Source organism: Ambystoma mexicanum, chromosome 1q (genome assembly GCF_040938575.1).
Source record: "Ambystoma mexicanum isolate Mex_15411 chromosome 1q, UKY_AmexF1_1, whole genome shotgun sequence".
Lineage (NCBI taxonomy): Eukaryota > Metazoa > Chordata > Amphibia > Caudata > Ambystomatidae > Ambystoma > Ambystoma mexicanum.
Window position 1 is genome coordinate 660,466,509 of NC_090922.1, and position 23,065 is coordinate 660,489,573.

The 23,065-nt window shown below is 46.0% G+C and overlaps 1 protein-coding gene across 7 annotated transcripts in view; it reads right to left on the reverse strand.

Moving 5' to 3' along the window:
• The window catches only part of PRRC2C (proline rich coiled-coil 2C), a 1,565,218-nt gene that overhangs the window by 1,459,212 nt on the left and 82,941 nt on the right, over positions 1 to 23,065 (reverse strand). For 6 of the 7 annotated variants that reach the window (XM_069641250.1, XM_069641252.1, XM_069641249.1 and 3 more), the window contains exons 3-4: positions 22,376 to 22,553; positions 8,261 to 8,379 (exon numbers count right to left, since the gene is read on the reverse strand). In XM_069641250.1, the coding sequence (XP_069497351.1) occupies positions 8,261 to 8,379; positions 22,376 to 22,553 (297 nt within the window). The remainder of the gene's footprint in view (positions 1 to 8,260; positions 8,380 to 22,375; positions 22,554 to 23,065) is intronic. The other variant, XM_069641251.1, reaches the window with a different exon arrangement.

A 23,065-nucleotide genomic window follows, 5' to 3' on the forward strand; every position in this document is an offset into this window, starting at 1 on the left:
CTTAGGGGCCTCATTGGTGCAGTTTTCTATCATGATAATCTTTTGACTCTACTGTGTCCCCGGAAAGGTCAATGAGATCAAATGCTGCATCTGTCCTGTTTGTCTGGATGGAGGGGAATGTGTGGCAGGTGCGAAGGGGGGTGGGGTGGGGGGGCGGGGGGGTACTTGTGTGGTAGAGTGCATGTGAAGGGTATTGCAAAGTGGTATGACGGAACACCCAGAGAGACTTTTGCTTGATGAAAAGGTCCAGGGAGTTGCCAGCTGTGTGTGGGGTAGGGGGCGAGGAGTTGAGGATATGCTTTCACATGGGGTTGCAGTCTGGATGGAATCTACCAGGCTGCCAAGTGTGAGTGAAACTTCTATATGATGGCAGTGCATCACCCTTTGTGTGGCCGTCTGAAATGGATGAGCTAGTGTGGCGGGAGCATGTTGGGGATAATAGGTGTGTGGTGGGGTTTGAGACATTTCTGTAAAGAAAGGTATGTCTCAGGGAGTGTGCACTAATTAGTTTGATTCCATGTGTGTGAGCAGGTGCAGAGTGGCAGTTTAACAGAATGTACATGTATGTATCCATTGGAGTTTGATTTAAAAGTTTGTGCTTTGTGTCCTGTTTTGTGGCAACTTGGCTAACTGGGAATATACAATGGAAAAAGGTAATTGCAAGTAGCCGTGGCTCTGTCTGTCCTTTACTCTAGGTGCCTGGGCAAGTGGATGCCCCAAGGAAAGTGCTTAAACTCCCAAAAGTAACCTGTAATCACTTTAGCAGAACCCGGATTGTTTTTTAGCCATGAAAGCGGCAGCTGCAGGATCACGGGATGCTGACAGGGAGCTGGATGGAGGACTGCAAAATGGCACCTCTAAAGGGGCTGGCAAACCCTACCCTTGGCCTTTAGCTGGATGCTCCTAAGTGGAGTTTCTCAACTGGTCTTGAGCAGCGGGATCAGTTGGTAGATCGACCCTCGGGTGGTTCTTGTAGGTCCACTGACCTCCCAAAGGCAGCTGGAATTAGTGTTTTTGGTAATGATGAGCTCTGTGCACCTTGCAGCCCAGTTAAAGCAACTTCCGAGAACTTCAATATTTCCATTTCCTTAATCAACAGCCGAACTCTGACCTGTGCTACGGTTGGATGCTGTGATCTGAGGGCACCGAAGGTGGCTGCTACCTGCAGGCAAGGCCTCCACTGGAGTTGTGATTGGGAACCTCATGGCTACCTATAATCGTGGCGATTGCATGGATCACGCCCTATAGTATGAAGCCTATAGATTGACACCAGCGGCAGCCTGCCCTTTTTCTTCCTACAGTATAACCAGGCCTAACTTGTTGCTGGGGTGCCACAGCAGGAGGGGTAAAAGGAGGCCCCCAGTTTGCACGCTCCAACTCTACTGCACTGGTGCCACCTACTGCTGCTTGGTTGCTTGTAACCAAGTCTACTCTGCCCGAACCGCTATTTCAACTTTTGTCATAGTCCTACTTTTTTTCGTGTGGACCTTGGTGAATTTACACAGCATATGTTGCTAATATTTTTTTTGGGGTTTGTGGATACACAGTAACCTTTACAAAAAGTTAATACATAATAATATGCATACATAAAATAAATAATGCCTTGAGCCTTGGCTTAATTTAGAAGTATGCCTAATATCCTCCCTGTGCAAAGTTGAATTTAGAAGTGTGCCTATTAGCATGCCTTGGTTGAATTTAGAAGTATGCATACTATCCTCTCAGTACAAAGTTGAATTTACTAGTGTGCCTAATAACGTGCCTTGCTCGATTTTAGAAGGGTGCCAAATAACGCACCCTGGTTGAATTTAGAAGTGTGCCTGATTTTCTCTGTGCAAAGTTGAATTTAGGAATGTACCTATTAGCGCGCCTTGGTTGAATTTAGAAGTGCGCCTAATATCGTCTCTGTGCAAAGCTGAATTTTAGAAGGGTGCCTAATAACGTGCCCTGGTTGAATCTAGAAGTGTGCCTGATAGCATGCCCTTCGTTTACCTTAGAAGTGTGCCCATTAGCGCGCCTTAGTTGAATAGCCTCACTGTGCAAATTTAAATTTGGTTGCCTAATATCATCCCCATTGCAAAGTTGTTTTGGTTGCCTATTATCCTCTTTGTGCAAAGCTGAATATAGAAGTGTGCCCATTATCCTCTTTGTGCAAAGCTGAATATAGAAGTGTGCCCATTATCCTCTTTGTGCAAAGTTGATGTTAGAAGTGTGCCCAATAGCGTGCCTTAGTTGAATTTAGAAGTGTGCCCAATAGCGTGCCTTAGTTGAATTTAGAAGTGTGCCCAATAGCGTGCCTTAGTTGAATTTAGAAGTATGCCCAATAGCGTGCCTTGGCAAATTTTAGAAGTGTGCCCAATATCCTCTCGGTACAAAGTTGATTCTAGAAGTGTATATAACACCACCACTCTAGCATAGCGAGATTTGACAGTCTCCCCAATAACGTCACCATGCCAAAGTCTAGAAAGTCTGCCCTATATCGGGTGAAGTGGATACCCTGGAACGGGCGAAGTATGTGGATGGAACGGGCGAAGTATGTGGATGGAACGGGCGAAGTATGTGGATGGAACGGGCGAAGTACGTGGATGGAACGGGCGAAGTACGTGGATGGAACGGGCGAAGTATGTGGATGGAACGGGCGAAGTATGTGGATGGAACGGGCGAAGTGGGCCGAACTAATGAAGTGCAGGGAATTAATGAAATGGGTGCAATTAGTTAAGTGAATGGAACGTGGATAGATGATGCCTGGAGTACGGATAACATGGGTAGAACAAATGAAACGAGCAGTGAGAACATGATGTATGTGTATGGATGATGCATGGAGAAAGGATAACGTGGGTACAACGAATGAAAGGAGTAGTGCATAAAATGGTTGAAGGACATGGAATGGATGGGAGTGCGTGGAACGGATAGGAGTGCATGGAACATCTGAAAGAGCTTTGAAAGGAACGGTCCGAGTGCTTGAAACTGTCGTAATGCACAGAAAAGTCAGAGTACATGGAACGGATGAAGTTCATCGAACTATTGGAGTGGGCACGATCTCAAGCACCTACAGTAAAACACCATATTCACATCTCCATGCTTACTCTCTTCTTAACACCACCACTCAAATAGAACACAGTGATACTATGACAACATTCGGTATAGCTGTTCTCATACCAACATCTGCCTCAAACTCCCCATCACTAACTAAACACTGCTGGTTACACACCCCCCCCCCCAGCCAGGCGTTCTCCTCAGGCCCAGCGCAGCCACAATTCTGTCTGGATTAATCCTGCCAGAACGAACACATACTATTGACCTCTCAACCCCCAGACCTACCACTAAGAAGCAGCCATTTCACGAATGCCACACCAGCTGCACACACATCCGGTGCTCACACGCACCTTTGACTCTCTGACTTGAACTTCGGTTCCCAAGGGCGTTCAACCTACCAGCGCCTTCAGACCATACCAATGGTACAGAAGGCGCTATATAAATGCAAAGTAACATAACGGAACATAGAAAAAGATCAACATTCTTCTCTCTGCACCAGTTGCAAAACGTTTTCCAACAGCAGCAATAGAGATTTTGTTGCTGGCCTTCTTGCCGAAAGCAACACCTCCATGACGTCATCTGGAAGGTCTCAATCCTTTTATCTCAGCCTTTCAGATACCAAGCATGAAGATTGTGAGTCTTGACCTCTGGATGGAGAACCTGGCCCTCCATTTGTGAGAGAAGGTCCTCTCTCTGAGGAAGACGTAACAGAGGGCAGATGGACATGTCTAGAAGGTCCAGGTACCACGTTCTCCTGGCCCAATCCGGGACAATTAGGATCATGCGGTTTCCGAACCGTCTCAATCTCCTGAGGACCTGAGGAATGACGGGAATCAGAAGGAATGCGTATAGTAGTGGGAAGTTCCACTCCACCACAAACGTGTCCCGTAGGGCTCCTCTTGGGGGAAATTCCCTTGAGCAATACTTTTCGCATTCCGGTTGATTCCAGTCACAAACAAGTCTACTTCAGGGTTTCCCAAAGGGTGAAGATCTCCTGAAGGACTTCCTGAGCCAGTTCCCACTCGTGGGACATCGTGCTCTGCTTGCTCGGAGCGTCCGCCGTCATATTCTCCTCCCCGGCTAGATGAACACCCGTTAAGGAGATTCCTTCTTGAATTGCCCAATACCAGAGCCGCATTGCCTCTCTGCACAGAGGTAGTGACCCTACACCACCTCTTTTGTTTAGGTAATGCATGGCCACTGTGTTGTCTGTCATTATCAGGAAATGTTTTCCTCTGACAGATGGCAGAAAATCCTTCAGCGCTAGTCTGATTGCTCTCAGCTCTAAAAGGTTGATGTGTAGTTTGGACCCTGATGGAGACCAACGACCGCTGATTGTCAGATCGTTGGCATGAGCTCCCCACCCCATGAGTGAGTCATCCGTCGCTATTGTAAACTCCAGTCATTGTTGCCAAAAATGTTCTCCTTTTAGGATGTTCTCTGCGCAAGTCCACCACAGAAGATCCTGCCGAACTTTGTTCGGAATCTGAAGGAGATCCGTCATTTGACCCGAGAACTGGGACCATTTAGCCTTTAGAGCCCATTGAAGGGATCTCATCCTCAGGTGTGCTTCTGGCACTAGGAAAATGCAGGATGCCATGAGGCCAAGCAACCTTAAGAAGTCGTAGGCCTGGAGATTTTGGGCATTTTGGAATTTGGAAACCATCTGAAGAATGTCTTAAGCCCTCAACTTGGGAGGCAAGCTCTTTCCCAAGGATGTGTCTAATACAGCCCCTATGTACTGGAGCTGTTGGGAAGGTGTCATTTGTGACTTCTTGAAATTGAGGGAGAAGCCCAGTGTGAGGAGGAAGCGGCAGGTGACTTTCAGATAATCCAGGGCATGTTCAGCAGAACGTGCCCTGATCAACCAATCGTCCAGGTAGGGGTAGATGTGAATCCCCCCTCTGAGGCTCGCTGCCACCACTACCATTAACTTGGTGAAGACACTCGGGCGGAGGTCAACCCGAATGGCAAGACTCGAAACTGATAGTGCGAGTCGCCAACTACGAACCTCAGGTATTTTCAGTGCTTGAGATGGAATGGCACATGAAAATAAGCATCCTGGAGGTGAAGGGACTGAAGGATATGAGAAAGAGTGACCATCTTGAACTTATCCTTCCTGAGGAACTTGTTCAAGTATCTTAAGTCCAAGATGGGTCTCAGTCCTCCGTCCTTTTTGGGAATCAAAAAATATGGGGAGTACCATCCCTTGTTCCTTTCCACTACAGGTACAGGTTCTATAGCACCTTCCTCCAGCAGGGTCAAGACTTCCTGCTGTCAGAGCAAATCTGTAAACTTCAAAGAGTGTCTACCCAGTAGATTGCTTTGAGGTTGCGTTAGGAAAGGAAGGCAGTAACCTTGGGCTATTATTTCTAGAGCCCAAACATCTGAAGTAATGGCTCGCCATTTTTGCAGATGCTGCGACAGCCTGCCTCCCACAGGTGTCTTGTGTTGCAAGTCCTCAAAGTGGTTTTGTGGCGGTTGCTGCGGCTGCTGATGGTAAAGAGGCTTCAGGTGGGGCTGGCTTTGCACGTATTCCTAGTCCACCACGAGTGGCTTTCTTCTGGCCTCTTTGACTGGCCATTCCTCTCGCCTTTCCATATGAGGAGTAATAACGATTGGATCGTCTCCAAGATTGTCCTGATGCACGAAAAGGCTGAGGTTGCCGAATAGCAGCTCCTAAAGATTTGGCAGCTGCTTGTGAGGTCGGCAACCTCTCAAGGCCCTCATCAGCCTTGTTGCCAAAAAGGTAGGACCCGTCAAAGGGCATGTTCAAAAGACAGTTTTGCATGCCCAGTGCAAAACATGACTTTCGTAACCACGTAAATCTGCGCATTACCGTGCTACTGGCCACTATCTGCAGTGTACAAAACCAGACTAAAGGGATTCCTGCATGGCCTCCTTTCCATCAACAATGGCTAGGAATCCTTCCCTTTCTTCCCCTTCTGGTATGTGCTCCACCGCCATTGCAATGCACTCCTGTATGAAACTTTTGCCAAGGCACATGTGGAGTTGGCGGATTTTAACACCATACTCCCAGCTGAAAATACCTTGCACGCCCAACCATCCACACGCTTGTCGTCCCTATCCCAAGGGATGGAAGGGTATGCCACCTTATTTGAAGGTGTGGCTGCCTGGACCACCAGACTCTCGTGAGTAGGGTGTTTGGACAGATATCCAGGATTGCTACTGGAACGGCGCTATTTTGAAGAGTCCGGGATCTCCCAATTCTTGGCCACCCTATTTTGTTAGGCTACGCAAGGGTAAAATCGGATCTTCGGTGGGACCATGATCCAATATATCAGTCAAATCATCCTGGATGAACTGAGTTGGTGGTCTAGCCCATCCTAAATATTCGACCACCTTTGTCATTAGCTGCCTATATGAGGGACTGGGATGTTCCCCTGTTTCTGGACTGCCAAAATCTGTTTCAGGGGAAATGTCAGTCCGCTTGCATTATGCAAGGTTTCCACCAGATCCCTCATCCTGCGTTACTCAGAAATCAGGTATTTTGCGACATTTGGGGTGCCATATTCCAGTCCAAAAGGAAGATCCTCCTCCTCAGACCACTCCTGTTCTTCAAACATTGAAGTTAAGGATTTGAAATATTCTTTCCTCGGAAGAGGTTTACAAATCTTTTCTGGGAGAGGTGCATCAGTGGAGACTGAAGGCTTTACAGCCTTTGCAGCATTTTCTTTTGCTGTTATTTTGACAGCTTCTTGCTGAATTGGAGCCTTTGTAACATTTGGCACGAGGGCTTCGGGGGTCGACAAAGGTATCGACGAAAAAGTAGTAGTCGACGGACCTAGCTTTGGGGGCATTGAGGCGCTCTTCGAAGGCTGGCCCTTCGAGCCTTGTCGGGTTGCGGATGGCGTCGGTGACCTTGAACGGTCGACTCGAGCGATCTTTTTCGCCCAGAGTCCTGGAGGGTTCCCGATCATTTCTCCTGCGATCACCCGGGCTCGAGGGCACTCGTGTCTGAATGGTAACGCTCCCGGCCGGCTTCCGAAGAAGGCGGGGACCAAGGCTTAGCCTTTTCAACCACCTCCATCATTTTTATTCTAAATGCTTCCCATTCTTCGGAGGAACAATGTTTTGTGGGGCATTTCATTCTTTTGGGGGATCGTCCGTGGACGAGGTGGAAGGGGACTGGGGGTGTCTTTTTTTGGACTTTCTCGTCAATTAAGAAGAGTGGTGTGAACCACTTCAGGACCTAGACCAATGCATTTGCCTTTCACGTCGAGATTTCTCCTCACGGGACTTCAACTCAAACCGCAGGATTTACACTTTTTGAACCCCGAACGCGGGGTAGTCTGGGTCGACAAGGACATTCTCAAATATCGTCTTCAGTAAATGCGTCACATCACTACTCTAGGTGCGCTGAGTCTCCGAAGCAACACGTACTGTGGAAAAACAGAACTGAGGCCAACGGGCACCGCGCGTGCTACTTGTATACCCGATAACATCACCCTCGACTGAGGTCTTCGAGGGACTTCGACTCAACATCCACGCACGGCGCCCGCTGGCGAGAAAAAATTTCACAAACAGCTAAAGCTGGATGGACTACAGCTAAGATGAGGAATACGTTGGAGGACACAATCCATTTGAATGGGGATCTGCCCTAGCGAAGCAACGTTCGCATGAAGAACAGGACAGAAATACTAGACGCTCCAGCAAAGACTGAGGACTAAGCTACCGCAAAACTGGAGCAGGAGAAAAAGACAACGGGAACACAAATCTTTCCTGGTGATACAAGTGCGTCCAGCCCCGAACGCGTGGAGAAAAGGACAGAAGAGCGATGCGCGGGCAAAGCTCAGGAGGGCGGGGTTACGGCCGAATGCGGTATCCCGCATAAAAAGAGAAGGACAAACATTTTCAATTTTTGATGTTTTTTGGAAAAAAGTGCTCCGGTCCCGTCCCAAAGGACAGAATGTCCCACAAGTATGGAGGAAAGGGGACGGGATGTAGGAGTAAAACATATTTTAAACTGGTTTAAGAAGTATAGAAAACCTGGCTCCCTTTGTCCATGCAGAGGTCCACCTTCATGATCCTAAGCGTCTCTTGAATCATCGGATGAGGTTCCCAAAAGGTGGTACTCTGCATGGACAGCGGAAGATCAATTTTAAATCATCGTTTTGCACATTCCAAAGATGCTTGATATTAGATCCTTATTATAATAAAGAAGCAACACAAATTTAACAAACAAAAGCAGTTAAATAACTCTTACCATCTCCTTTCCCACCTGGCTTGGTACTGGCCCACGATTTGGGAACAGTAGGTACCTCTGGTGGAACAGGTATAAGTGGTTTGGGCGGAGGTGGAGGTGAAGGCGGTGCTTCAGGAGGCCTGGAATAAAAAAACAATTTTTGAACCTGCTGCATGTGGTATAGTCCAATGAATGACTACATATTCAAAAATAACTCAAAAGCCCATCTTTAATCCATCAAGAAAGGCAGGCTACATAGATGTCCGACTAAAGGCTTGCCCAATAGAATGTTTGCAGAACTAGATGAACAGCAAGGTAAGTATGAAGACATCAAAACTCTACATGGGGCTGGAAAACAAGAGACTACACAAACTGAATTGGTGCTCTTTTCCTAAGACAACTCTGAATAACCATGAAATATTTTGGGACCCAATTATGGTGGGCTTTAAATAAATGCAAGAACAAACCCTTCCATGTGTAACGCAAGACTACCATAGCAGACCAGCACCTCCAACATGGTATTTACCAGGTGCCCCCCATTTATGGATCTACCTTTAGACACATGAATAGTGCTTAGACACATACTGCAGAAATATGCGCAGTCAGCAAGTCGCAGCACCCTGAATCTTAAGAATCCTGAACCTTGTACATCTGCATGTTTTCCACACCGAGGACACTGCTGAAGTCCTTCCTTCAGAATCTGTGATTGTCCTGCGGTGCCAAGATAAAAATGTGAACTTTGTGTCACCAGCTAGAAGCATCGAAAAGATGAAGGCTTGAACCTATGTCAAACTCAAAACCTTTGCCCATCTTTTTTGAGGTTGCGCAGGGGGCTAGTCTATCTCCCTTCCTCTTCAATCTATATATGAGATGCCTATGTGACCTCCTAGAAAGCGTTGGCGTATTCTTTACAAACTATACCGACTATACACAATTCATCTTTGAACTAGGTGGGGATCATAATGTAGACAGCGCTAAAATAACAGAAGTCTACAATACAATACAATTGACCAATGGATGAGACAAAATTGGATGTGCCTAAACGGTTCAAATACCGAACTGATGGTTTTTGGCTCACGTCAAGCCAGAGCAAAACTGGGCACTTAATATGAAGCCTTTGCTATAAAAAGCAGACAATTATTTCTGTCTCATCTCAGGTGAAAATATTGGGGATGATGAAGCATCAGTGGGATCGGAAGCACAGGTGAAATACATCCACAAAAACAATGCACATCATCTACATCTGTTGAGAACCATCCGCCCTTTCCTCAATGAGGAAAATACGGCCATGGTTGCTAGGGCAGTTATGTCCAGACTGGATTACGGTAATGCCCTGCTCCTAGGTGCCTCTAAGAAATAGAAAAGTGTCAGTCATGGAAAATCATACCATCCGAATAGTGAAGGGCATCAAGTGTAAAGAGCATATTACTGAAGGAAGAAAATCACTGCATTGGCTCAGGATAGAATTATCTTCAAATCTCTGATTATAGTTCGCATATGTATCTATGGCACAGCTCCGAAGTACCTAGAGAAACAGTTCGAGATACATTCCCTCCAGGTCTTTAAGATCAGGGCTTATTAAACATACCGCGATTTTACCCGGCCACCGGTAAGGATAAAACCTTTGCAGTACAGGCTACACAGTACTGGAAAAAGCTACCTCGCTCCCTTTGGTTGGAGACAAACCTGCTTTCTTTCAGGAAATCTCTGAAAAACACATCTGTTTAGATGGGGAGGCTTGCTATTGTCACTCTAAACCGCTTGATACAAGCTGTATCAATGATTGTCCTCGTTTGATGTTTTGTTCTTGTCCCATGCGCCACAATGCCTGTGCGCTTTCGGCAGGATACAAGTACACAAATAAAATAAAACCACAATTCCCACCATTTGTATGCACCTGCAAGCTACCTGTAGCTGCTTCTTCTATACTTCAGTAGGTCCAAAAGATCATGGCATCTGTTAAAAGGTATCAGATCTCTAGCATTGTTCATTTACATGTTAATTAACTTGCTTAAATACATTCTGGGACATCAAGTTTTGAAAAACCCTCAATGTAATGTGCATATATTAAGTAAGAGAGAATTAGCATTCTACTCTGCTGAGAAGACCACTTAGAAACTGGCAAGAATCAGTGTAGTAACCCTGTGGGAGACTATACAATACTTGTCATCTTGGTGTTAGCGAACCCACATTCTGGCCTGTACTACACAAGTTGGTAGTGACCGAGCAGCCAGACTCCTCTCAAGAGGGGTAAATGTGAGCTGTAGCAATGTAATCCACGAATACAAAATAGCCAATTAACACTTACACTCAAGGTGTATGTTCTAAATAATTATTTAACAGTATTTTTTTTAAATCGGCATTCCTTAAAAATGGCAATATCGATAGGATATGGCATTTATAACGCACCTATACAAAAGTGTTTCAAGGCGCAACGAGGCAAGGGAGGGGGAAAGAGGGAAGACCGAACGATCTTAGTAGGCCAGGTGACACAGATTGTGCAAGTGTGGGGGAGGAGACGGAAGGAGAAAAGGGAGGGGGCAGCGCAGTACACAGGATAAACAGTAAAATAAATAAAAACAATAAATCCGAAGTGCAGCCAGCTGGTGGCAAGTGCTGGTAGGGGGGAAGGGGTGTGGGGAGGGGGGGGGTCGTCTGTAGGTTTTTTTACGAACTCGCTGGCGCATGAAATAAGGATTAGAGGATCAGCGGGGAGGACACCATTCGAGGGTATCCGGCCAGACCCAGCAAAGATAGGGAACATATGTACTGAAGTCTAAATATTGTTAAACTGAGGAACATCAATGACCAGGAGATGAACAGACAAACACCGAAATCACACGATGGTGAAGATCGACGATAACCAAAGAGAATACTCAACAGGAGATCTACCCGTTGACTTACAATAGAAGATGTTCCAAATGAACCATGAACCATTCCAGGTGTTGATGTTAGACCACTTTGGGGTATATAGGACCTGCGCTGGAATAAATCCACGTATCTGAACCACCCCCGCCAGGTATAGAGTGGAGGTACCGTGGCTCACCCTACCAAACGAGACATGACAGAGGTTGCGGTCTCTCCCGTCCTGAAGGTGGTTGCTGCACTGGGGGACCAAAACAGAGGTTCAGAGACAACGGAAACACGTGTAGACGTTTTAATTCTGTATGATTAGAACTACACAGATTGGTTTACTGATCAACAGATCTGAAAACGCAAAGGAATTGTAACATTGAAATAGCAGCATCTAACCGAAAGGGTTAGAGAGACAGTGGACATATATAGTATGAGTGTGATGTAGTATGAGTGTGAATGAATGGTAGAAAGACTGGAAAGGTGAACTGTGGTGTTTTAACCAGTCCTGGAATTATTACAGGGCACTGGAATTCAATATATTTTCATGTATGTTTGCTAATTAAATGGAATTTGATATTGAAAAGTAGTATTGGTCGGTATTTGTAAAAAGACAATCCATATTGATAGAGATCATCCCTCTCTTCCACTGGTTCATTGTGCAGTGTTTGTCTAATTTCAGCCTGAAGGACCAGCTGTTTCAACCAGGCCCCCCCCCCCCCCCCCCCCCCCCGAGTGCAAGGGTTGCCAGGGGGGGCAGTGCAGGTGTGCAACTGGCAGGAGGGGACCTGGACCCGAGAACACAGGGTAGCCAGGCGACCAGCGCAGTTAGTGTCCGCCAGGAATTCAGCAGGGGAGGAGGAGAGAAAGCAGAAGCAAAGAGGACGGTCTTGAGGTGCTTTTGGAACCGGAGATGTTCTCCTCAAGTTTCCGAGAGACGGGGAGGCTGTTCCAGAGGGAGGCCCCAGCCAAAGAAAGCTCTGCCACCAAGTCGTTGCTTGGAGAAGTGACAGACCCTGAGTAAGTTGGAGGCGGATGAGCGAAGAGCTTGAGAAAGAAGATATTTAGGAAGAGGGTTGAAGGTATTGAGGGCCCCAGGCGGCCTTGTGGACAATGTTGTTCGTTTTTTAACTTAATCCTTGCAGCCACTTAGAGCCAATGCAGAGATTGCAGTCCTGGAGAGATGAGATCCCTGCACTTGAGGCCAAGGACAAGTCACGTAGTCCTGTTTTGGATGAGTTGCAGAGGGGGGGGGCGAGGGGGGGAGAGAGTAGAGGCAGGCAGATTTAGAAAGAGGCTGTTGCAGTAGTCGAGCCTAGAGAGATCGAGAACTCTAGAGACAGTGAGCTTCGGGGGGAGGGGGGGGGATAAAGAATACCTCTGAGGAGGTGCAGCTGGTAGTGTGACTTCTTAGAGACGTCAGATGTAAGGAGAGTGTGGAGTCGAAGATAACAAGGGTTTTTAGCCCCACAAGTGGGAGCAGGAAGAGAGCCAAGAGAGGCTGGCCAGTGTGACAGGAAAAGAGGGAGCTGGTGTGCCGACGAGAAGAATCTCAGTCTTACTGGCATTAAGGCAGAGATCATTGGCAGCACACCACTCCTGGATAGCAGACAGACAGGAGAAGAGGTGGCTGAAGGGCGCCAGAAAATGAGCTGTCATCTGCATAGCACTGAAAGTTGGGGCAGAGAGCAGCAATGCGGTGGGCAAGAAGTGCCAGGTATTGGATGAACAGCCAGGGAGAGAGGTTAGACCCCCCCTGGGGAACACCACCGGTAGAGATAGAGGAGAGGAAGGACCAAAGTTGGACCTGGGAGGGTCGATGGGAGAGGAAAGAAGTCTGCCAAGCCAGAGCATGATCGGTGATACCCAGGTTATCACAGACAGTTGAGATGGGGCGCATGATTGATCGTGTCAAAGGCAGATGAGAAATCAAGTAAGATGAGGACACATTGGGTGTTGGTATTGAGGTTGGAGAGCAGGTGTTCACGGATGTTCAGGAGAGCAGTTTCCATGCTTCTAGCTGCTCTGAAGCCAGACTAATGGTCATGTAGACAACCAACAGATTCAGTGTGAGGATTAAGCTGGGAGATGGCCAGCTTTTCCAGGAGTTGGCACTGGAAAGGATTAATGGAGATTGGGCGATAGTTAGCCAGGCAGGCCAGGTCGGCAGAGGCTTTAAGAAGAGGGTGCATGAGGGAGTGCTTCGGGGGAGAGGGGGGGGGGGCGATTGAGTGATTGCAGAAGTCTTCCAGAGCAGGAGCCAGGGTAACAAATGTGCTTTAAAATACTTTCCCAGAATCAAAAGTTACGCTGCAGTTGTAACCCTTAAACGCAGTGTACCCCTTTTCTTAAGGGAAAATTAATTAATTTGAACACAATATTGCTAATGACTTCAAATCTATGCAAGATAGAAATGAATGGAAACGTGGCGCTAACACTAGAAATCAATGGCAGGTTTGCATGAATGATTCTGACAGTTTGAAAAAGGTATCAGGATAAGGACAGGAGGACTTCGAGAGTGGGAGGAGGACAAAAACAAGATAAGCTATGGGTTTAGATGGGGTGGCAATTCGCAGTCCACTTTTTAGTTTTTGGATTTTGGACAGTCAACGGTTCTTGTCATTACACGGCAGGCTGTCTGGCAAACAGCTTGGCAGTTCTGGTCACAGGGTAGCACTTCTGGACTGGCAATTCTGGTCACTAAATACTACAGTTCAGCTGAATGGCAGGTTTGCAGAAAGCATGCAGTTAGTGGGATCAGGATGCTTCCCAAAAACACCACAGCTTTCCCCTTTGGTTATTTGGGAATTTTAGTGGTTTTCAGAAATTAGGCCTTGCTGGTACAGGATCAGCAATGCTTGTGTTTTGCAGTGGGCCCTGGAGCAGGGTCAGCAATGTTTTGGCCTTGTAGTTGGGATCTGGATGGATGGATGGAACTGGAAAAGGGCGCCGGCACAAGAAAATCAGCAGAAGTGTGTGTGTGGGTGTGTCTCTGGAGTCTTGTCATGGACTCTTATTTATAATGCCCAATGACATCACAGTATATGACTGGGGCAGGCTGAACTACACCCGCCTCCAACAACAAGATTGGACAAGGGTTGACAGTCTCCGCCTCGGTTAGTTGGCTTTCAGAAAAATGTCAGATTTATGCTGTGAGTTTTACAATGTCCAAAAACCTCCCACGGTTATTTTAGCCAAAATCCGAATTTGCCACAAACATACATTTATACAATTGCAATCTCTTAGCAAATTATACACACAGATTACATATTTTGTGCAGCACATTGAAGTCCAATCCTCCAGTCCGTGAGACCTTGTTTCGCCCTTCTACAAGTTTTTCGCACTTTTCACTGGGATAGAGATTACTCAAAAGCCTATAACTTTATAAATGGATGTGCATGATCATCAGGGATGTATGGACAAACATTCACATTTGCAACATGGATACTTCTCGGGGAATCCGCCATATTTTGCCATTTCTGTTCACAAGGTGTCAGTGAATTCTACCAAGTCTTAAAACAAAGCCCAAAAATACTACATTTTTACAAAGTTTTGCTGTTTTCTTCCTCCAACTGCAACCAAATGTCATTTCCTTCAAGGCAAGGTGGGGGTTTCTCATCCTGATTGTAGGTTGTATTGCCCCTTCACACTTTCAACTTCCTTGCACTTGGAGTCCCATTGTCAGTGGGTTTCTGTAGACTAGATCCTTTCCCACCTTGTAATTATCAGTGGGTTGTTAGACAGGTTATGGTGTGGCTAGCTTCCTCAGGGGGAGGTTTCAGGGCTGACAACTGGAATAACTGGTCTTTAAGAGCTTGCAAATTCAGCCCATATGTTTTGAATTCCATTTTCTTATTTTGGGTTTAAAACAAACCCGTGAAAGAAAATAGCCCATGTCTGTATTTTCACCAGCAACAAAGCCCCTTTATATTGTTAAGTAAGTAGGCTTTCATTCAACAATTTATTTTTAAACAGGCCATTTTTTCTTCAGTCAGCAAAGCCCATTTTAACACGTGTTGAAAACTGCAAGCATTTCTTTAATTTCGGTTTGGCAGCTCCCTCCGATTCCCACACTTTCTTTGCAGCTATAGTCATTTCCTTGAATGCAGGAGTTTTATCTGAAGCATAGATATATTGACACTGACCTGGCTCAGAGAGTTAAAGTCTCTTTGAACTGCTGAGCCTGGATACTTTTGGAAAGAAATAAACGTGTGTTCCTGTGCCGGTGAAAGTGAAGTTGCTTATTGATTTCTCTGAGAGTTGGTTTGACTGGGCAGGTCACTCTGGAATTATGCCTGGTTTTGGTGAAGCACAGTGAAATATCCTGTGCATGACCGGGCCTTTTTCATCACAGTGGTTTCAGAATGAACAGATGGAATTCGTGTCAAAGCAGCATTTTTAAAGGGTGAAAAGCTTCAATTTGAAGGGGAATTTTGGGTTTTCAGCAAAGCAGTGCTGCCTTTTCACACCTTTCCATTTAAGTTTCAGAACACACTGGCATGCTCCTTCAGTGTGTCCTCTTGTTCCATCCTGCCCGAATTGTGCTTGGCAGGACAGTGTAGAACTCTTTTTGTTGCTGCCAAAATGTAGTTGAGGTCCTGGTGCACACAGGAGCCAGCACAGCCAGGTTGCCGTTTATGCGCAAATGCAGCTTGGTGATGTGGGGAAAAGCTGCTGAGTGGGTCAATATATCCCACATGTTACACAGAGGTCTTACAATCACAGTGGTTCAAGTAGACACGTACACTCAATTTTCTTGGTAAAGCACTTATTAATTTATTACACAGTCATTTAGAAAACATTCACTAGAAGGAGTCAACTTAATGTTATACACAAACACACTTCAATTCCAAACCTGTATGTTTTGAGTAAATTAGGCTCCCTGAATAGAAGCAAAATAGCATTTCAGTTACTTTAAATGGGACTAAAAAGGCACAAGTTAATAGAATAGATCACAAATTCTTTCTTAGGCAGTGCAAATAGTTCCAGTTCAATAGGGGACTCTATTCAGTTCAATAAGCCTAGTCCAAAGTCAATGGACTAGTGTCTTGGATAGGAAAGAGCAGTTCTTGTAGTTAACGGTAAAGTCTTAGCCAAAGATCTCAGAAGTAGTTTGTACGAAAAAGAATATGTTGGGTCACAAGCTGATTAGGCCTCCAAGTTGGGAACGTTTCACGAACTTTCACTGCGAGAGGCAAGTTCTCTCAATCCGGTTGGCACAGTACCTTAATATGAAGAAAAGATGCAGCTGAAGATGTTGGTTCCTGGAAGTTCCTGCAGATCTCACTGTTCCTGAGCCTCAGTCGTGGGGACAAGAGGGAGGACGTCGGGGGACTCCTGCACTGCACAAGGACTGGTCAAACAAGCTGGCAAAATGGAAGATCTTCGGTTCGAGTAGCTGTCGTCAAGCACACAAGCTGGTGTCCTTCCCCCTGGTTAATCCTAACCAGCTCTGAGAATGGTATCCAGGTGGCTTATGAGTTGATGGGTTCCACCAACTCAAAGGAAGAAGTCTTCCTTGAAGGGGCTTATCTGTCGAGATGAACTTGGCAATTCGGACCTGCAGCAGGGCTTCATCGGGCAAACCAACGGTCCAGGAGTTGCAGCAGCCGTCCTCTTCCAGCTCGTCTTCGGTTCTTTCGTTCCAGTGGTCGACTGCTTACCAGTTCAAGAGACTCACCTTTTAAACAGTATTCTCCCTTTTATTCCAGCATAGCTGTCACTCACCCAGCAGGGTGGCTGTCCTCGCCGGACAGTCAGCCAGCCAATCACGCCAGAGTGCATTTGGGTCTCCTAGGACTATAAGCACAGGGAGTTGGCACCTCCCTCACTTCCTGCCCACCCCAGACACTCGGGCGCCAGAGGCGCTCTTCAGTCCTGAAGCCTGCCAAAGACGTACAAAGGGACCAAACCTGGTTTGGTGGGCAGAGAAACTCTAGAAGGACCTTTCCAAAAAGAAATTGTGAAAAAAGAAGACCGGGACCGTTTTAAAGAAAGGGGCTTAAGGCGCCATCTTGAACAAGTGGATTTGTTCCACTAATCAATCCCTCTTGCTAATCTGTTTTATGGTTTGCCACGTAGGATGAGGTCATAGATGATACATGTTGGGGTATAAGACCCCTGTGTAATCAAGTTTGTGTGCGAATATGCAAGCATCTGTATAGTGTTTGCCAGGTGACCCTGATTATTAAACTGAGAATAAAGTAGTACTTTGCCATATTCCTAGAGTCTGGTTATTTGGTCATATCTTTATTGCTAATTCCATCTAGCACAAGAGACGCTTCAAGGTGCTAGCCACACCTTTGTCTGACGGAGCAAGTATCTGGGAGGACAGGAAACTGGGGGGGTGGGGGGGGGGGGGGGGGTCACCAAAACTCTTCAGGTCTTTGTCCTATACTGTCTGCTTGGATACAGTTCTGAATGCCTGGTTGTCCCTTTGCGACAGCCGCCACCCAAGGGTTTAATGTAGCATGTATGCTGGTTGGCTTGGTCCCTGCCTAAAAAGGAGAGGGTCTTTATGTTGAAGCAAGAGTCTACCACTGGAAGATCCATGCCGAAGAAGCCGGACGCCTGCGGACACCTCCAGCGACCCCCAGAGCAGACCGACAGCTCCAGCTCCTCTTCTGTGCGACGGGGGAAGATCACAACCGGACGACTTCCTCGCCTTGGAATCAACAGGAATATAGATGCCGCACACTTTATAGTAGACTTGAAGACCAAAGACACAGGAGATTATTGTGCTTCACATTATTTAGTAACTTTTATCAGCAAGGCACAATTCAAACAAACTACGTATCCCAGCAACATTTGGTCCCTGCAGTAGTTTTAGCTAGCAACCACCATAGTCTAATCCCATGGCTTGTCATCATAAGACCCCCACATCCTGTCTCCAACTCTCCCTCTATCACTGCAACGGGCCAGCACAAAGTCGATCCCCTACTCCATCCCAACAGCGGACTTTCATAAACAAGCAGAGACTCCAAACAGTCACCAGCGAAAGCAGACAACAGTCCAACTTGCAAGCATAACCAGAATACAGAAATCGTGCCCTACGCTTCAAGGCTTTGGCGTCTCACATTGAGGTGAAAACAACCACACAGATGCAAATAACAAGCAGGTACAGGCATGTGCATTATAAGGCTTCATGAAAGTGTAAAGTGAGCAATACTCGACGCATGGCTGACAAAATTGGGTAGGAATACTCAACTCTGTCAGAAAATGAGAACCCTCATACTAAGTAGCATGGGGAATCTATAGATCATGCAAGACTAGTATTATGCATCTACAAATCTTCACTATCAACAGCTGCCACCTCATGCAGTTTAAAAGCACAGTCCCATGATCAATCAGCAGGCTACAAAATGTCCTCCTAATAGGCCCTAACAATATGAACACGTTATATGCTGTGGCCCCTCTAGAACAGTGAGCAACTAAGATGCAACTTCAATGCTGGTGTTAGGGAGAATTTTCAGAAATGTGCTAATTTCCCCTTCTCCCTTAGAGACCCCCAGCTCTTTTTTCTGGACTTTAGGACTTTTAATTTCTAACCTGGAGAAAATGAGACCTTTTCCCCACTCACTCATGTATTTTTCTGTGATTTGGACTCTGTTTCTTTTAACTTTGGAGTCTGACAAACTCCAGAGGTCTCATCTTTTACATTGCATCACAGCACCTTCAGTGCAGTGGCACAGGGAAGTCTCTTGGATTTCCCAAAGGTTTAAATACCTTCTCTTGTTGAAACTACTGTTTCCAAGAGCAGTGAAGTGAAATTGACTTTCCTTACATTTTTATGTTACCATGGGGTGCTGGAGGGGTTACTTAGTATACCCATTGTCTAGTTTCTCAGGTAACATTTTTATGTTACCCTTTCTACAGTTAATGGCTGGTGGCAGTGGTTTACTTTTTGCTACCATTGTGTGTTTACCGCAGGCTGTGTTCGCAGGTGCAGTAAGGCACCCGTGGTTGTCCATTTTGTCAAGGACGACTTATCCCCTTGGGTTGGTGGGACCAAACAACCCCAAAGTGAACTCGATTGGACATCCTTTCGGAGCTGGCTGTACTTCCGTTGCTGCTGGAACCCGAAGTGCCAGGGGGAGGAACACCAGATCGAGTGCATCGCTTTTAAGTCAGACCCAAGCCTCCTGGCTCCCTGAGACCTCTGATGTTGTGCTTTTGCCTTTCCACCAGTAAAGGGTTGATTTACTTTGCATTGGAAGGTTTAAAAAGTACTTACCCGTTTATGAATTATTTGTTATCCATTGTTGTATTCCTCTATTCTATCTTTTGCACCCCAAACTCATATTTATCCAAATGTGATAAATCAATGTCCACAGTGTCCTAGCTATTTAAGTCACCCAAGGTTGAAGGAAATGCATGTGTGCCATCCCCAATGGGTTTTATCCGATTTAGAGAAAGTGTGTTTTGAAGTATAATTGTTGCATGTTTTGCTCCCTTCTGAAGAAGGCTTATGTAACTGTTATATGAATAAACTTTTAATCAAGAAACCTTGAGTGTAAGTATTAATCTGAATAACTGTCACTGAATCTATGTAAAAACCCTACTGCTCACATTGACCCCTCTCGAGATAAGCCTGGCTGCTCAGCCACACTACCAACCTGTGTAGTACAGACGCATACCAAAGGTTGGATTCCTATTGCCAGGAGGTCTAGGTTGCTGTAGTCTTCCAAAGAATACTGCACATAATCTTGCCTGACAGCTGGCCTGTCCCATAACTCATTTGAATATTCCATTTAATGCAGGAGAAGACCGGCTTTTGAAAAGGTCTAATGCACAACCAAAGCTGCAAGCAGCCAGGAAGCCTAGGAGTGGCTATAGGTTGTTTGCACGGTTTGTTACAAAGGGCTGCACAAAGACGTGTGGACACACGAAAGCCTGATAAGCAACTGAAGTCCTGCCATGGTAAGCCGAAAAAAAAAAAATGCCACCTCTGCAGAGTACTGTTTCTGAGACACAACCGGAGAATGCCCATCTGAAAAACATTTACATGAAATCAGGCAGAGAACCATAGTCCGCTTACAAGACTACTCCTTCAGCCCAAGGAGTGAGTGGTTGTCCCGAGTCTCGAAAGACAGCACTTAATGGACACCTTAAAGGAAAAAGTGTACAGACGCTGGGGACCCGAAGAACTTCACTCCTTTTAGATGTCAATACACTAAAAGCCACTCACTGGCTGGTTTACTGCCACGTAGTAAAGTCTGGCAAAGAAAGCAGACCTGTAGATGCCCAGAGATTAGAAGGTTTAATTAATCGTTTCTGGACAAATTCAGCATTTCCACCACAGGGAATGAAATGAGAATCACTATCCATTTTGATGCACCAGTGATTCCCAGACGCACCCAGCAACATCGTAACTCTTCACTGTAGAGGTTTCCTACGAGTCAGACGAGGTTGGCAGCCAAAGCCGCAAACCATCAGAGAGTAGAAGGGGTCTGAATGCAGATGACTGATCTTTAGTCTCTTCAAGGCCTTTTAGTAATGTGGACCGAGATGGGCTGAATGGATGACGCATGGAGGCCTAAGCTGTTGCCCGAGCGAAAATATGCAAACAGCAAACCTCCAGGTCTCCAACCATGTAGTGGGAGGTGGATGGTTGCTACCGTGACTACTTGAAAATGCTGAATTTCTTGGTTGTGAAATGGAGAAACTTGAATTTCCCCGTTTAAGATACACCCTATGTTTTGCAATAAGGAGATTGCCATTACATTTGCATTGTGGAAAAAGAAAGAAAAAGAAAGCCATCTAGGTACATTACCCACACTCCCTGGGGGCTCAGAAATACGACTAGCGGACTCAATAGCCTTCTGAAGCACCAGAACAGAGGACAGTCTGAATGGCAGATGGGTGGATTTCCATACCTTGCTGGAACAACAAAATTACAGGAATTTTCTAAGGGCTGGGTAGATCGGGAATGTCTGCTACAAGTCAGAGCAAAACTATCAACTAGTTCGTTCTCCAAAGAATATCAGCAAGAGGGCGCAACTCTATCAGGAGGTCCATAATTTTATTTAATGGACCACGGATCCAATGATTTGTCCTGCGTGACTTTCAGGAATGTTCCAAACTTTTATGGTTCCTTATGAGCTTTAGCGATTAATTTCAGGATCTTCATATATTTAAGTGTAGCTGCTAATTTACTATCCAGCAACATGAGAGGGTGTCACCTTAAGCTTGGGCCAAACTAGCCAGGGTGTCCTGAAAGCTGGTGGCCATATAATCTGCCACTCGGGACAACTGAATCAATTAGGATGACCCAGGGAGGTAATCATATAGGTGGCGGGCGAACAGTTCAGATACAGGTGCACAGATTGTAGCTAATGCTGCAGATATTGATAGTCTCATATGTATGGGGTACCTGGTCTCAAGTTATTTTGACAGCCACCCTCGTTACCTGCATCTTCTGTCCTTTGCATCACGTTTCAAGCTCTTTTAGCAAGCGAGTTACATTCCAAGGGGATGAGGCCTTGACTTTGCCATGTGCAGACGCAGCCTCTAGTAGTGTGTACTTCCCGCTGTATCAGAGCCTGCTGGTGAACATGCTGTTTGGAGGGTGCAGCCACTTCTGGTGCTTTCAAGCACACAGGCCTTCCTGCCACCACCAGCAGGGCCACCTGAACTTATACACGGTTTTACACCTCTGGTGAAAACCAGAGCTCAGATGGCACTTAGTAAACAGAAGCCAGCACATTTCCGACCAAGCCATCAAACTGAAGCGGAAGACAGCCATTTAACATTTTCCCATGTACTGCACTCCCTTATTGAGGATTTGGGCAGTCCTGAGACAGCAAAGAGCAAACTCTCAAAAAAAGGAAAGGTTAACAGTTAAAATGCACTGTCAAGTTACATCAAAATCCTACACAGGCCTAGTAATGAAATTACTGAATTTTGATACTACAAAAGTCCGAACACAGCCTAAGACGAATTGGTAGACAGGAACCAGGATCATGAGGAGCAAAGCCATTTGATTAGCAAACCACTATAACCCAGTTACAAAGTTTAAAATAAAAAAGAAAGACAAGATATTGCTGGGAAATCCGGCAGGTTTTAATTGTGCTTCTGTGATAAATTAAGGGGTCAGGAGGATAGCTCAGAGGAAACATATTTGTCTTGGAAGGGAGACAAAGCAGAGCAACAAGTTTCAAATCTGGTTCTATGCTTAGAGACTGGTCTCTGGTAGTAAGCAAGTTATAAAAAAAAAGTAAAGCATAACAGTCTTCTCCAGGTTTTACCACAGAATTTTGACCCATCAATGCTTTTAACACTCACGTCTCTTCCTCCGGTTGGTCCTGCTTAGATGCCCATCCCGAGCCATCCTTTGGAACGATGCTCACATTGGGATCATTACCCTTGTGCTCCTTCTTAATGCTGGGTAAATTGGCGGGAGGAGGCATACGCCGCGACACAGCCACTTTTCCCAGGGACTGCAACCCATGGCGTGCAGCAACTGAAAAGAGAAGGTGACGGAGGTTCATATTTGTATTTATTTAGATTTATTTAGATTTATATAGCACCTTAAGCCAAAGCGCTTTAGAGGAGGAACAAGCAATTACAACAAGCAATACATAACATTGAATCAAACCAGAAAACAGTACAGGGAACCATTTACATTATTGGTGAGGTTAAGTGCATATGGAGCGAAAGGAGGGTTAGAAGGGGAAGGAGGTGGATCCAATGGAGAAAGGAAGCTGAAAGATGCTAGGGGGGTGAATGGAAAAGGTAGGATTTTAGAGGTGCGAAATGAGGGGTAGGTGTGAGTAGAGCGGATTGGGGGTAAGGCGGTTCCAATGGAAAGGAGCAAGAAGTTGGAAGGAGCAGAAGCGGGAAGGGGCGCAGGGAGGAGGAGAAAGAAGGAAGAGATCTGCAGAACGGAGAGAACGAGAAGGGGTGCAGAAAGTGAAAAGGGAGGATAGATAGGGAGGTGCAAAACAATAGAGGGCTTTGAAGACTAGACAGAGG